We start from the raw sequence: 12,682 nt of genomic DNA, 5'->3' as shown, positions 1-12,682 counted from the left end.
CCTCCTATCTATGTCGAGCAGTGTGTTGTATTGTATGGGCTTTTAGTTCTATCAAGTGATTTGTCATAGTCCAATTGTGCCCGATTAATCATAGGATTATTATTATCATCATTTATATGTGGGCGAGGACGAGACGAGACATTGCTTTGAATTTCTGAATGGGTCATAATTGCATCAATTGGAGTAAATTAAGATTAGGACTGATTTGAGCTCTTAATAAGTGGAAGTGATATTGCAGACAAATAGATTTTCAATGGAGAAGAGCAAGAGCAACTGCAAGGTTTGTGTTACTGGAGGTGAAGGTCTTATCGGCTCTTGGCATGTCAATAACCTTTTACACCAAGAAAGGCAAGGATATGCATATACCGTCCAACATGAAACTTTGAGAAATTTTGATTCTCTCCCTCTTACGTACATTATGAGATGAGACCAATTGCATGTTCAATATTAGGACACAAATTCTAATTACATGTTTGAATTTCAACACTGCAGATGATAAGTCGGAAGTTGACTTTCTAAAGAGCTTTCCTGATGAGATTTATGATCCAGATAAGTTTCAGTATCCAATCCAAGGATGTCATTTTGTTTTTCGACGAGCAATATTGTCTCTTCAATTCATTACCTTCCAATTACACCAATACTTAGATATTGAACAGTTCAATAACACATATAACTGACGCCAGCATTGGAGCTGCTGAGGGCATTGCAGACTTCTGTGTTAGATCAGGAACTGTGATATACACCTAGCACTCAGGCAGTAGTGGTTTTATGAGATACCTCACCTCTTGATCATCATCATCCAACTGCTTACTCCAATGATTTTCTAATGGTATCTAAACATAAGTTTCTTGTTGTCCGCTTAAATCCATAAATTAAGCAGAGACCAATTCAATTAAATTGAGCACTCTGTCCTCACCTCAGAGATGTATATGCAGAGTCTAAAGTCCTACTGCTAGAAGAAAGAGAAATATTGAGAAAGCTTGGCCTTGTAGCTGGAGATACCAATATACCTTAGAGGTACAGTTGCATATCAACAAAAGCATCGGTCTATGTTTTTCACAACTGCAGCAATTGCCCATTACTACCAACAGAATTACCCATAATTTAATTTTAATTGGGTTTCAGGGATTAGGACGTGTCGAAGAGAGAAATTAAGGGGGACGCAACCAAGATTATGGAACAGGGTAATTTTGAGCACAAAAATATGATTTCAAGATGACATTAGATGTACTCAGCTACAACAACTTTATGTACCAATAAATATTCTCTTTCAAAACATAAAGTACCACCTTGTCTTTCCATGACTAGTAAAAGAAAGTTTGGGTACTCATCTAAAATATATAATATAACATTATTAGAATTGAGGATATGACACTACTGTGTTTAATTAAGTATTCGAAATAAATTTTCAAACCTCCAATGGTACTGCTGTATCAAGGCTCACACTACTGGCTGGCAGCTGGCTTTTAATGTAGCCTTGAACTCGCGTAGTTTGAGGTGTTGAGTAATCAACAGAGCTAGTTCCAGTAATCAACAGTCAAGCCTTCGTAATGTGTATTCAAACCAGAAATCATTCCCAACCATCTTCTCATCCAATGATTACCAGATCAAAATCTGGAATCTTCAAACCAAAGGTCTATACAGTCACCTTAGCCAACAAAGAACCTAGTACAGTTCAAGAAGCTCTTAGCAGTCAGAATTGTCATCAAGCCATGGTAGATGAGTATGAAGCTCTGATACCATGTTTGAAAGCTTAAAAGCTTGAATGAACAGACTGTTTGGTTACTGAGAAAGTGCTAAGAAAATTGTAAAAGAACTTCTGGAATTAAATGCTTTATTTCATTTTTTTGCTTAAATCACAAAATGATTACAATATGCTTGGATTTATACTCAGCTGTTTTACAGCTTAACAGAAAATGAAGAACTAACTAAAAACTTGATCTTAACGTGTCTAACTAACTTCACCTGAGCTGGCACTTCAATCTTCAATTGATTCAGCTGACTGTATTCATCTCACACGTGTGCTGCATCCTTCCATGTATTATGAGCTTCCTTGACAAAGCATAATAAGAAATGGAAAACTGGTCTCTGTTAAAATTAGTTTCTTTTGTTTCCTCAACTTCTGTGAATTCACTTGAACTGCTGATGTTGTCATAATTTTTAACAGGTTCAATCATCAGAAGTCGCTTTTGCTTGCAATTCCACTTTTCATCACAATACCAACACAAACCCTTTGCCGTGCACTCTTTGAGTTCTTGGTCTGTAAGTCGCTTTGAATTGTTTCGAACAACTGTTCTGGCGGGTCGGGATCTTTAGTTGTAGCCCTAGTTGTACGAGGTGTCTCCTAGTTGATCTTGTCTTCTAACATCCTAGCACAGGAAATAGCTACTGTCATGGTTTGAGGCTTGTACGCTTCAATCTCGCGCCCGAATGTCAGTTTGTAATCCTTCATATAAAGGTTCCTATTAGACTTTATAAATTTTACTATTTAAATACCTATTTACTTACCTATATGACAAATAAAAAAAGGTAAAAAAATATGATATTCTCCAAAAAACTCTTCAAATAAAAATAAGTTAATATTATTTTAATCATATAATTAGTTTTTTTAAAATAAAAGTCAATAACAATTAAGGCAATGTTTACTTTCTGGAGTGGGAGTGAGAAGTGTGGATTTCTCCCACTCCAGTGTTTACTTCAACAAAATAGAGAGGAATTGGAAATCCCACTCCATGGGATCCATCCATTTTTGGAGTAGGGAGTGGAAATCCACTCCCACCTCTCCCTTTTCTACCATTTGTTTTTAATTTAATTTAATAAAATAAAATAATTTATAAATATATTTATTTAAATAATATTATTATATTTAACTAAATAATAATTTACATTGATTATAAGTTAAAATTACTTAAAAATAATAATATTATATTAATAGAGAATTAATAAATATATTCTATCTTTATTTAATAATATAATATTATTATATTTATTTTAAAAATAATAGTACTATATTTATTTAATATTAATAATTAATAATAATAAACAGTTTATTCTAAGAAAATATTAATTTTGTACTAAATAATATTATATTAATAAATTTAATATAATTATATAAAATAAAATAACGTTTCATTTTATATTTACCCTTCTTTTATTAAATTTACTATAACTATATTTAATAAATATTTAAATAATATTATTATATTTAACTAAATAATAATTGGGTTTGATTCTAAGTTTAATTTACTTTAAAATAATATTATTATATTAATAGAGAATTAATAATATTACTATATACAATCTTTATTTGAAAATATAATATTATTATATTTATTTAAAAATAATAGTATTATATTTATTTAATATTAATAATTAATACTAATAAATAGTATATTCTAAGAAAATATTAATTTTATACTATGTTAATAGTAAAAATATTTCATTTATATTGCCCTTATCAACAATTTTTAATTTATATAATTAAAATTATAAAAAAATTGTGATGTTCATAATTAAGAATATTAATAATTATTATAAATTTACAAATAGAATAAAATAAATGTTTATTCATTAAATATATTTTTTATTAACTTTGTAATTAAAAACCATAATTTTTTACATAAAGATAAAATTGTAATTTGAAACTATTTACTCCCAATCCAAGACAAAGTAAACACATAAATTGGATTCTAATCTTCATTCCATACTTCCATTCCAGTGTAAGTAAATAACCTACTCTCACTCCCACTCCACACTCTCAATCATAGGATTCCCACTCCAATCCAAAAAGTAAACGCTACCTAAAATACTTCTCTCTTTTTCTTCAATAAAAAATAATAAAATATAAATTGAAAAGAGAAAATTATCTCTCCAAATTTGAAAAGAGATAATCAATTTTTATTTAAAGAATCTTAATTAGAGTGTCTTTTAGAGCTTTAAATATTGATGCGGCTCTTCAAATAAATAATAAAATCTTATTTGAAGAGCATTTTGGTGATGCTCTTAGTTGTTGATCTGACCAATCGTTCAAAGCAACTTTGACGTTGCAATGCAATAGTTGTTTGCTGAAATTTGCTAATGTATTTGGGCAAACGTTTGTTTAGTTAATATATTTTAGTTAAATATTTGTTTAATCCATGTGTTTTATATTTCAAGATACTTGTTGGTCCTACTCTTACCTTTTTTTTTTTTAACTTTTATAATAATAATACTCTTACAACAATATTCTTGCAGATAATAATAAAAAAATGAATTTATTAAATTAGCCTAAAGAGAATTAATTTTTTATAAAAATTAATGGAAAAATTACTACAAGGGTATTAAACATTACTTTAAATTGGCTGGTATTAATTTATTTATAACTAATAATTAGTAAGATTGTTGAAAAGATATGAAAAATATCAGTTGTATTATACTGATATTTATTTCTCAATTTGCTAATAAGTAAATAAGTAATTATTGTTAATTTACTAATTAATTTTTTATAGATAAAAAAGTTAATGTAAAAGATATCATTGTATGGGTATTATTGTAAAAAAAAAAAGTAAGGATAAAACTATAACATACTTAATAATATGAGTATCTTGAAATACTTTTTAAAATATAAAGATTAAATAGCACCGCACTGTTATGACCTTAGGGATTTAACTGAAAATTGATATGTAATTAGAAACTAAATTGATCACTTCGAGGGGATCGGCCTTCAATTTTGCCAAAGGCTGAAATTTTTATTGATAGCTAGTCTTAACGGAATGAGAATTTATACTAGTCTTAAACTGTATTTGAAAAGGGAAAGAAAATCCTAAATTATAGAGAAGTAGAATAGAGAATCCTAAACTAATGTAAGAAAGATAAATAATAGAAAGTCAAGGAACTCCTTGTAGTAGTAGAAATAGAAAAGGATGGGTTCTAAAAATGAAAGATTCAAACGATTCAGTTTTAGTTTTACGGCCACGGTACAAATAAAGCCGATGAGACAACTTACCTGAAAATTGAAAGGCTCAATCTTTCGAGCTAAGGTTAACCTGAAAGAAGAGTGAAGCTTGATGATAGCTGATGAGGCTTGGGAGAGGACAAGCGAGAGAATGAGGGTGTATGTTTATTTTTTATTTTTTATTTTCAAAATTTATGTGCTCTTACTTTAAAAAAATTATAATTTTTTTAAATAATTTATAGCTAATCAATGTTTCTTTTATTTGCTGCTAAATATTAGGATTCGCCCAAATTTCAAGCAAAGATACTAATTAGACAAGTATGACATGTCTTAACTTGGTTTGATTATAGAAAGTTTCATCTCTAGCATTTTTCTTAATTTGTACATAATTTCTTAACAAAAAAAAGTCCAACACATATGAAAGGAGTTCCTGTGTGAATTAACAATATAATAAAGTCTAACAAATCAGTATAATAAAGTCCAACACAAAATAATTTACATAGTCTAGAAATCCGGTGTGAATTACAAATTTACAGTAATAATAAAAAAAGAAAGAAATAATATAAAAAAAAACACATATGAAAGGAGTTCCATTGCCAATTTGGCATAACCATTCACCACTTCTTAATTCTTCAACATATTTTTAGATAATATTAGAACTCCACACCAAGTTATTTGCACACATCCACATTCACATCCAAAATATCTGCATTATCACTTGTATTAATTAAGATAAAATCTACTTTTAATTTTAATTTTTCTCTCCAAATTGTTTGGCTTTCCGGTTTGGTGCGGTTTTGAACTGAATTAAACAAATGAATCATTGCTGCTATTTTTGGGTTTCAATATTTCAGCCGCAAACAATACCGTAGATTTGTATTGTGAGTGAATATATGAACTTTGTAATTGGATCATTTTAAATCTTAAAATCATTTTTCCTTTTCAAGCGTAAGAAATATGTAGCAGTGATGTAGCTTATTAGTCAGAAAATTTTACACGAGACAAATAATTTATTGCCTAGATTCAAACAACAATGGAGAGAAGAGAAGAGAAGAGAAGAAAAAAGAAAAAAAAAAGTTACAATTTATATAATTTCCAAAATCAACTGCCAAATCAAGAAAACTCTCTTGGCCAGCTCCATATAAATGGAGACTTTCTTATCTTATTGTACAATTAATTTGAGTATACGCTGGCTAGGGTCTCCAAGTGCAACATCTATCCCATATTTATTTAATAACCTAGAAGCAATCCAAGTCGTCAAACTGAAAATTTGGGTCCAAATCTTCCTTTGTAAGCGAGAAATCAAAGTCCCCAAATGGTGAGTTGATGACTGAAGTTGGAGTTGAAATTATCTCAGCTTTGAGATCAGACTCCGGAGTTTGCACATCGTAGCCAAGTCCAAAGTTGGTCATGTGGCACGGTGACATTGAGAAGTAGTTGGATTCTGATGTTGCCGGTGAAATAAACGTTGGCGAAAAACCACCCATGAAATTGTTGTCTATCATACCATCCAAAAACAAGTTGTCTTCAACATTAATATTTTCTTGTCCAATTGATTCATGTGGAAAAGAAAATGGAGAAAAGATGCTCTCTGCGGCGTCCAAGTCCTCACTCTTAACTCTAAGCTCTGCTCCAAAGTTGAGCATTACCCCATTTGCTTCTTTCGGCTTTTCTTCACTCTCTTTTTGTTGATTGCAACAAGGATTCTTCTGATCAATGGACACTTGCTTTGTTGATGAAGTCGAAGCCAATGCTAAATGAGAGTTTTGGCTACACTTATGTCTCCCTCGATATGTCACTTCAAACATTGAAGGGTCATCGTCGGATCTTTGAACTTGTTTAGTTGCTAAACAACCTCGGGCATGACGATGGGTGCACCTGTAATACCCTCTGCAGATTTCGGGATTTTGTTTTTAGAGAAAGTGTCAACATATATAACCAATAAAGTTTTGAAAGTTAAATAGAGATTATCCATAGAAACACGAGGAGAATTTGTGCGAGAAACAGAACACAAAAGTCCACAGAAAGGTAAAATTGTTGCAGCATCAGAAACGCGGAAAATAATAATTGAATCTAAGCCAGTTGAGTGCCCTTAACATAAAATTTAAGAACTAGTTTGGGGGACCCCAGGGCACAGGCCCAAGATTTGATACTTGGTGTTAGACCAGTAGCTAAGAGTTGTCCACATAAAGGGGTATGAAATGAAAGGAATGGCCTACATAGAAAAGGAACAAAAGGACGATATGAATTGCCGAGCATGTTGATCAAAATCGACAGATGCATGAACCCCATTAAAGATAGCAGCCATAAAACCAAAACCTAACTTGAATGCTTTGTCAGAACTTGATAGAAACGAAGCTGTAATTAGGTGCTTTGGATAAGTTCAAGTACCGTGTGAATAAATATACGTATTTCTTTTTAGAAACTATATATTATAATTAAAAATTTACTGAGACTAACCTAGATCAATACCACTGTGACACAACTTCAAATTTTACCTTTTCTAATTTGAATGGATATAATTATTTACTCTGTAAATATCCACTCTACCCAATAATAATAATTAATATATACATGTAAAATAGCTCTCGCGCTGTAATTAATTTTATTTTATTTGTAAAGAAAAGGGAAGGTGAAAACTGAAAAGCAAAGGGGTTTCGTCCTCTTTCGATTTGTAAGCTTCTTCACTTCTCCGGATGATATGATATGTCATCTCAGATAAACAAATAGATAGGTGTTGTGTGGCAGTGGCACAAGCAAAAAGGCCTTTTTGCTTTTTAGATAAGAAAGAAAGATTTTGAGTGATTTAAAGGTGGAGCTTAATTTCTATCATAAGCTCACGTAGGTACATATAATGTATTCATTTCAATCATGCCAGATTACAGACAAAAGCCAGCAAGAGGATTTAAATTATTATAGTTAAAGAAATGGTAATAAAAGTGGTGAGGTGAAGTTACCTTGGAAAATTACGACCAAGAATATCTTTCTGGCCATATTTTCTCCAGCAATAACCATCATCAAGAGTCCCTTCCAATGCTGTCCCCGAGGTAACCTTTACTTGTTCAGTCCATTGAGGCATTGTCTTTCTACATTTAATTAATACACAAGAACCAAACAAGCCAATTAGATGGAATTAAATGCAAGTATTTTAATTACTTAATTATGTGCACATAAAGATAATAAGGTTAGAAAGATTAAAGTAATTTGCAGGAAAATTTAATTATTACCTCTTCTTGGATACGACATCTTTACAATAGTCTTGATCAGAAGCATCGCTTCTTGGGCTAGTAGCAGTGTTGGGAAAAGAACGTGGTGATTCAACCATGGTGATGTCGAGCTTATTGGACTGGAGAGAATGACTATAATTTAGCATTGAAAGTGCTTTCTCATAAGAAGAAAGAATCTCTTGTACTAAGAATTCGCGAGTTTCTGGAGAGGAAGATGGATTCAGATGATTCCTAAGCCGCTTAGCTAGCTCTTTCCCTTGTGCTAGCTCAGTAATAAGAATATTTTGATCCCTATCCATCGTCGACCTTTTCATATCTGAACAATTCCCTAGCAACCAATTGACGAAACACTAAGTACCGGAATCCGTACGAGTCTGAGCAGAGAGATCACTAGCAAGTCCAATTCATACGAGCAAAGGAACCAAAATGTGAGCTAGGATGTGACCAAAACCACTCTAAATCTTGAATTTTGTTTTATTCGGTTACACAAGTGCTCTAGTAATCAAGATCATGCGAATTGATTACTTGAAGGAAGAAGATTAAGAAAAGAAGAAAAGTGCTTTCGTAGTGAACGAGAGTTGAAGCTGAGGCGAAAGAGTAGAGGATATTGGACAGAAATAAGAAGGAAGAGAGATCAACTTTTGACTGAGTCGTGTTTTTTGATTTCCTGAAATGAACTACGTTCTTTCCGGTCATGGGAGTGGGGTTGTTTTATACATGTCTATGGAGAGAGAGAGAGAGATGCACCTTTAAGTATTTAATAATACTGAACAGTAGTGAGCGAGAGAAGGTCCAAATGTCTAATGGTGACCGATTCAACCCCTTCTCTCTCCCCTTTTTATTCTTTAGTTTAGTGTATGAATCACTGATTGAAGTTGAAGAATATAACAACGAAGAAAAGTGAAAAGAAAAGAAAATCTAAAATTATTTAGCGAAAAGAAAGTGAGTGACGTGGAAGTTGGAACCAAGAAATAAGAATCTTCAAAGCTTGTTCCGCGTTGTCTCTCGCTCGCTTCCCTTGGTTTTGTTTCGCCGTGGATCAAGATTAGGATGACGAAGGCTGATGGCGTCGAGTGCAGGCCCTTGCTTGCGTCGATGTTGATAGATCGCTCCATGTGACTCGCGATGCACCAATATTTTTTCACACGTGTAACACTAACTCATTTTTATATTAATATTATATTCTACAAATGAGTTAAATTAAAAAAAATCGCTTAGCCTTTGCTCGAGTGGTCAGAACCTTGCCTTCCCGCGACACATGCACATAATTATTTTCTTTCTTAATTATGATATATAATTAAGTAAAGATAATTTTCTTCATTTTAAAATATGAGTAGAATAAACACTCATTGAATATTAAAGAGAGTAAAATCTAGACAGTGTTATATATTGTAAACTAGTTCCAATAATTATTTGATTGTTAATATCAATTATAATCTCATACAATATGAATCATAATTTGAACATTAATCTCATGTAATTACAAAAATTAGTTCAACTAATTAATCTTTTATTTTGTACACATGATTAGAGAATATATGCCTTAATTTTTATCGACATCGTCTTGTCCTTTTGGGGTGGTGGTTGTTTATAAATGATCTACAATTTTTATCCACCTTGACCCTTGAACAGTTGAACCGGCCACGTCAGCTTAATTAGCCCACTGACAGACAAATTTTGATAAATAAACTTTTTCATTTTTTAATCAAATGGGAAAAAAATTAATCAAATGGGATTAAGGCCCCCCTTTTTTTTTCGCTAGTGCTAATGAAACACTGTTCACTGTTGCTAGCATCTCATGAGAACATAATTTTAGTTTTGGGTTTAAAATGGTTTGCTGATAGAATATAATTCCTTTTGGGTTCAAGCTATTGATTTTGGTTTAAAATGGTTCGTTGATAGAATATAAGCCAAAGAATATAATTATTTTTGGCTATCTTTGGGAGTTAAGATTAAGTAAAGGATTGGACTAATTATTGGGACAAAATATTAATACCATGTTTGGCATGCTCACTCGAATTCGATTAATGGACTAAATTCAAATTTTAATCCTAAATTCAGGGGATTGCTAATCCTAATTTTCATGTGGCTTTAGTTAGGACTAGGTAATGTCAAGAATAATATTTGTCCATTTATAATATCTTCCATAATTTATTACACTATTTTTTTTATAACTTAAAAATTATTTATTTATTGTTTTAATTAAGTAATTTATTTATTTTTCATGATTTACTTAAAAATTATTAACTAATTTATTATTTGAAAATTTTTATTTATTTTATTTAATGAAATGATATATTTCATTTGAAATAACCTATAATTTAAATATCTATAAATATATTTAAATTCAAATATTAATGTAAATACTATTTAATTTCATATAAATGTAATTTAACATAATCCAATCCGATACCGTACCAAATATAAGTCAACACTATGTATAAACCATTTTAATATAATCTATTCTAATTTATTTCAATCCTAATAGTTAGTTCAATCCAATCATGCGTGCTAAATATAGCCTTTGGGTTTAAAATGCTTTGCTGACCACCCATGCCTAAAACACGGTTTCATGCAATCTTTTCTAATTTTCATTTTAATAGTTATTTCTATTATTTTTACAGATAACTTCAAGATAAGTTGAATTAGCTCTAATTATTGATCATTTTTCTGGAGTACTTTATTTATGTTTTTCTTTGCCGAAGAACAAATAAATTGACATTATCACACATAAGAGACAGCAATGATCCTCGTGGAAAGGAGTCACATTTCATAAAAATATAGGAAGACAGCCAATAGTTTTGTGTTAATTAAAAACAAAAACAAAAATAAAAAACATTGTTGCGTTGGATGCAATTAATAATGAAGATTTTAGTTGTAGAACATGGAGAAGTGGAGTAGAAATGCATTTGTTTAATCAACTACAGTTAATCTAGTATTATTATATTAGCCGAGGCCCTTTTTTTTAAAAAAAAAACTTTTATTTATCGTTTTTGCTGTAAAATTAAGGGAAAACCAACCCCGCATCCATTTGCTCACATGAGACTTGATCTCACTAATGGCAAATATCTGATAGAAACTTAATGTGCAAGATTTTTGTGTGTTCATCTTGATCACCACTTTAGTCGTATAACAATTAATATATTGTCTGAATTTTGTGTGTTAATTTTTTCTTAAAAAGAAAAGAAAAGAAAATAATGATCATTAATTTGAACACACAGCCTGCTTTTCAGGGAACAATTTGAGGCATGCAGTTTTCCCCTGCACGGAAAACGGCATAACAGTTTATGATCGGATGTCAAAAAAACAAAATTCAATTCAAATGTCATGATAGCACCGCTCTCACTTTCAAAAAATACATTATTTGCTGTCGTTATCAAAATCCGAAATCAAAACCGGGGAGAAGAGCTTTCTACTTCGAGGAAATTACCAAGTTATGATCAAGAAATTTGGTAACACACCCAACGATTACAAAAAGCAATGGGAGAAGGGGGGGTCCCAGTCAGTCGGGAAAACGTGTGGGCCCTGGCCCATTTTTATTTGCGCTGGCAAGTCAAAGGTCGTGCTTTCTCGGTGATAGATGTTTAGTGAGAAAGAGGCAAAATCAACAGCCACGTCGTCTGAATGCAACGCAACGTTTCCACTTGGTCACGGCATTGTGGCCTTTGGGGTCTACACGATCGAGAGAGACAATGAGGATGGATATGGATTCAAACTATTTGATTTTGATTTCAATGAAGAACAGATCAATGGTAAGTCAAATTATCTCATATATTGTGGTGATGATGATGCGCTACGCATCAATCAATCATTGTAAGCGGAAGATTCAAGGAAAATATTTGATCAAATCACAATCCAGAAAAGCGGAAAGCATAAAATCTTAGACTTTGCATTCGCACTTTTAAGTTAAATGGAGCAAGAGACTTTTATATGACAACGAATTAGAAAAGATTTCTTTGTAAGAGATTAAACCATTTCTAAATTGCTTTCTAGAAAAAGGATTGAGAGTTTTGATTTTCTTTTATTATAAAGTTAAAAATATATTTCATTAATATTTCAATTATTTATCTTTAAATAAGCATGCATGTACCAATTGACATTTGGTTCAGTGGGAGAACCCTTACACTTACCTTTAAATTACTTTCAGTTCCCCCTCAATCATCAAATAATTTAGTGGAAATAGTTTATTCCTTACGAAATATGAGTGATGTAGGTACCCTTCGAATATTAAAAAAGATTTAAAAAATCTGGACCGTGTTTCAGTAGATCAATGTACACGCCATGAGGGGTCCGAGTTGTATAATCTGATTGTAAATATCAATTGTAATATCTGATGTAATATTAATAATAATTTATGTATAATAGAATTTTAAAAAAAGCATGCATGTGTTTGGTATTCAAAAGATTGAGGTTATAAGGATCATTGCTCTGTTTTTTTTTTTTTCTCTTCTAACATCTTTTAATTTAATAAATTATTAAAATTAAGTCTTAAATGTATCACCCAACAATCAAATCAACTTGT

At 31.2% G+C, this 12,682-nt stretch overlaps 1 protein-coding gene across 1 annotated transcript; it reads right to left on the bottom strand.

The window, feature by feature from the left end:
- Nucleotides 1–6,000: 6,000 nt before the first annotated feature.
- Nucleotides 6,001–9,026, bottom strand: LOC102613522 (probable WRKY transcription factor 46). The gene is made up of 3 exons (XM_006491181.4): nt 8,161–9,026; nt 7,891–8,019; nt 6,001–6,823 (listed from the first exon to the last, which is right to left on the bottom strand). Exons 1-3 carry the CDS (start codon nt 8,472–8,474, stop codon nt 6,172–6,174), a joined length of 1,095 nt encoding a protein of 364 aa, XP_006491244.1. The 5' UTR covers nt 8,475–9,026; the 3' UTR covers nt 6,001–6,171.
- Between the last annotated feature and the right edge of the window lie 3,656 nt (nt 9,027–12,682).

Source organism: Citrus sinensis, chromosome 3 (assembly GCF_022201045.2).
Source record: "Citrus sinensis cultivar Valencia sweet orange chromosome 3, DVS_A1.0, whole genome shotgun sequence".
Lineage (NCBI taxonomy): Eukaryota > Viridiplantae > Streptophyta > Magnoliopsida > Sapindales > Rutaceae > Citrus > Citrus sinensis.
Note: the sequence above shows the minus strand (reverse complement) of the source record. Positions and strands in the feature narration are given on the sequence as shown.

Coding starts and splice junctions, on each gene's coding strand:
- LOC102613522 (XM_006491181.4), bottom strand. CDS start 8,474: ATGAAAAGGTCGACGATGGATAGGGATCAAAATATTCTTATTACTGAG. Junction 8,020..8,160: donor GATGTCGTATCCAAGAAGAG/GTAATAATTAAA, acceptor AATTAAATGTAG/AAAGACAATGCCTCAATGGA. Junction 6,824..7,890: donor CTTGGTCGTAATTTTCCAAG/GTAACTTCACCT, acceptor CGAAATCTGCAG/AGGGTATTACAGGTGCACCC.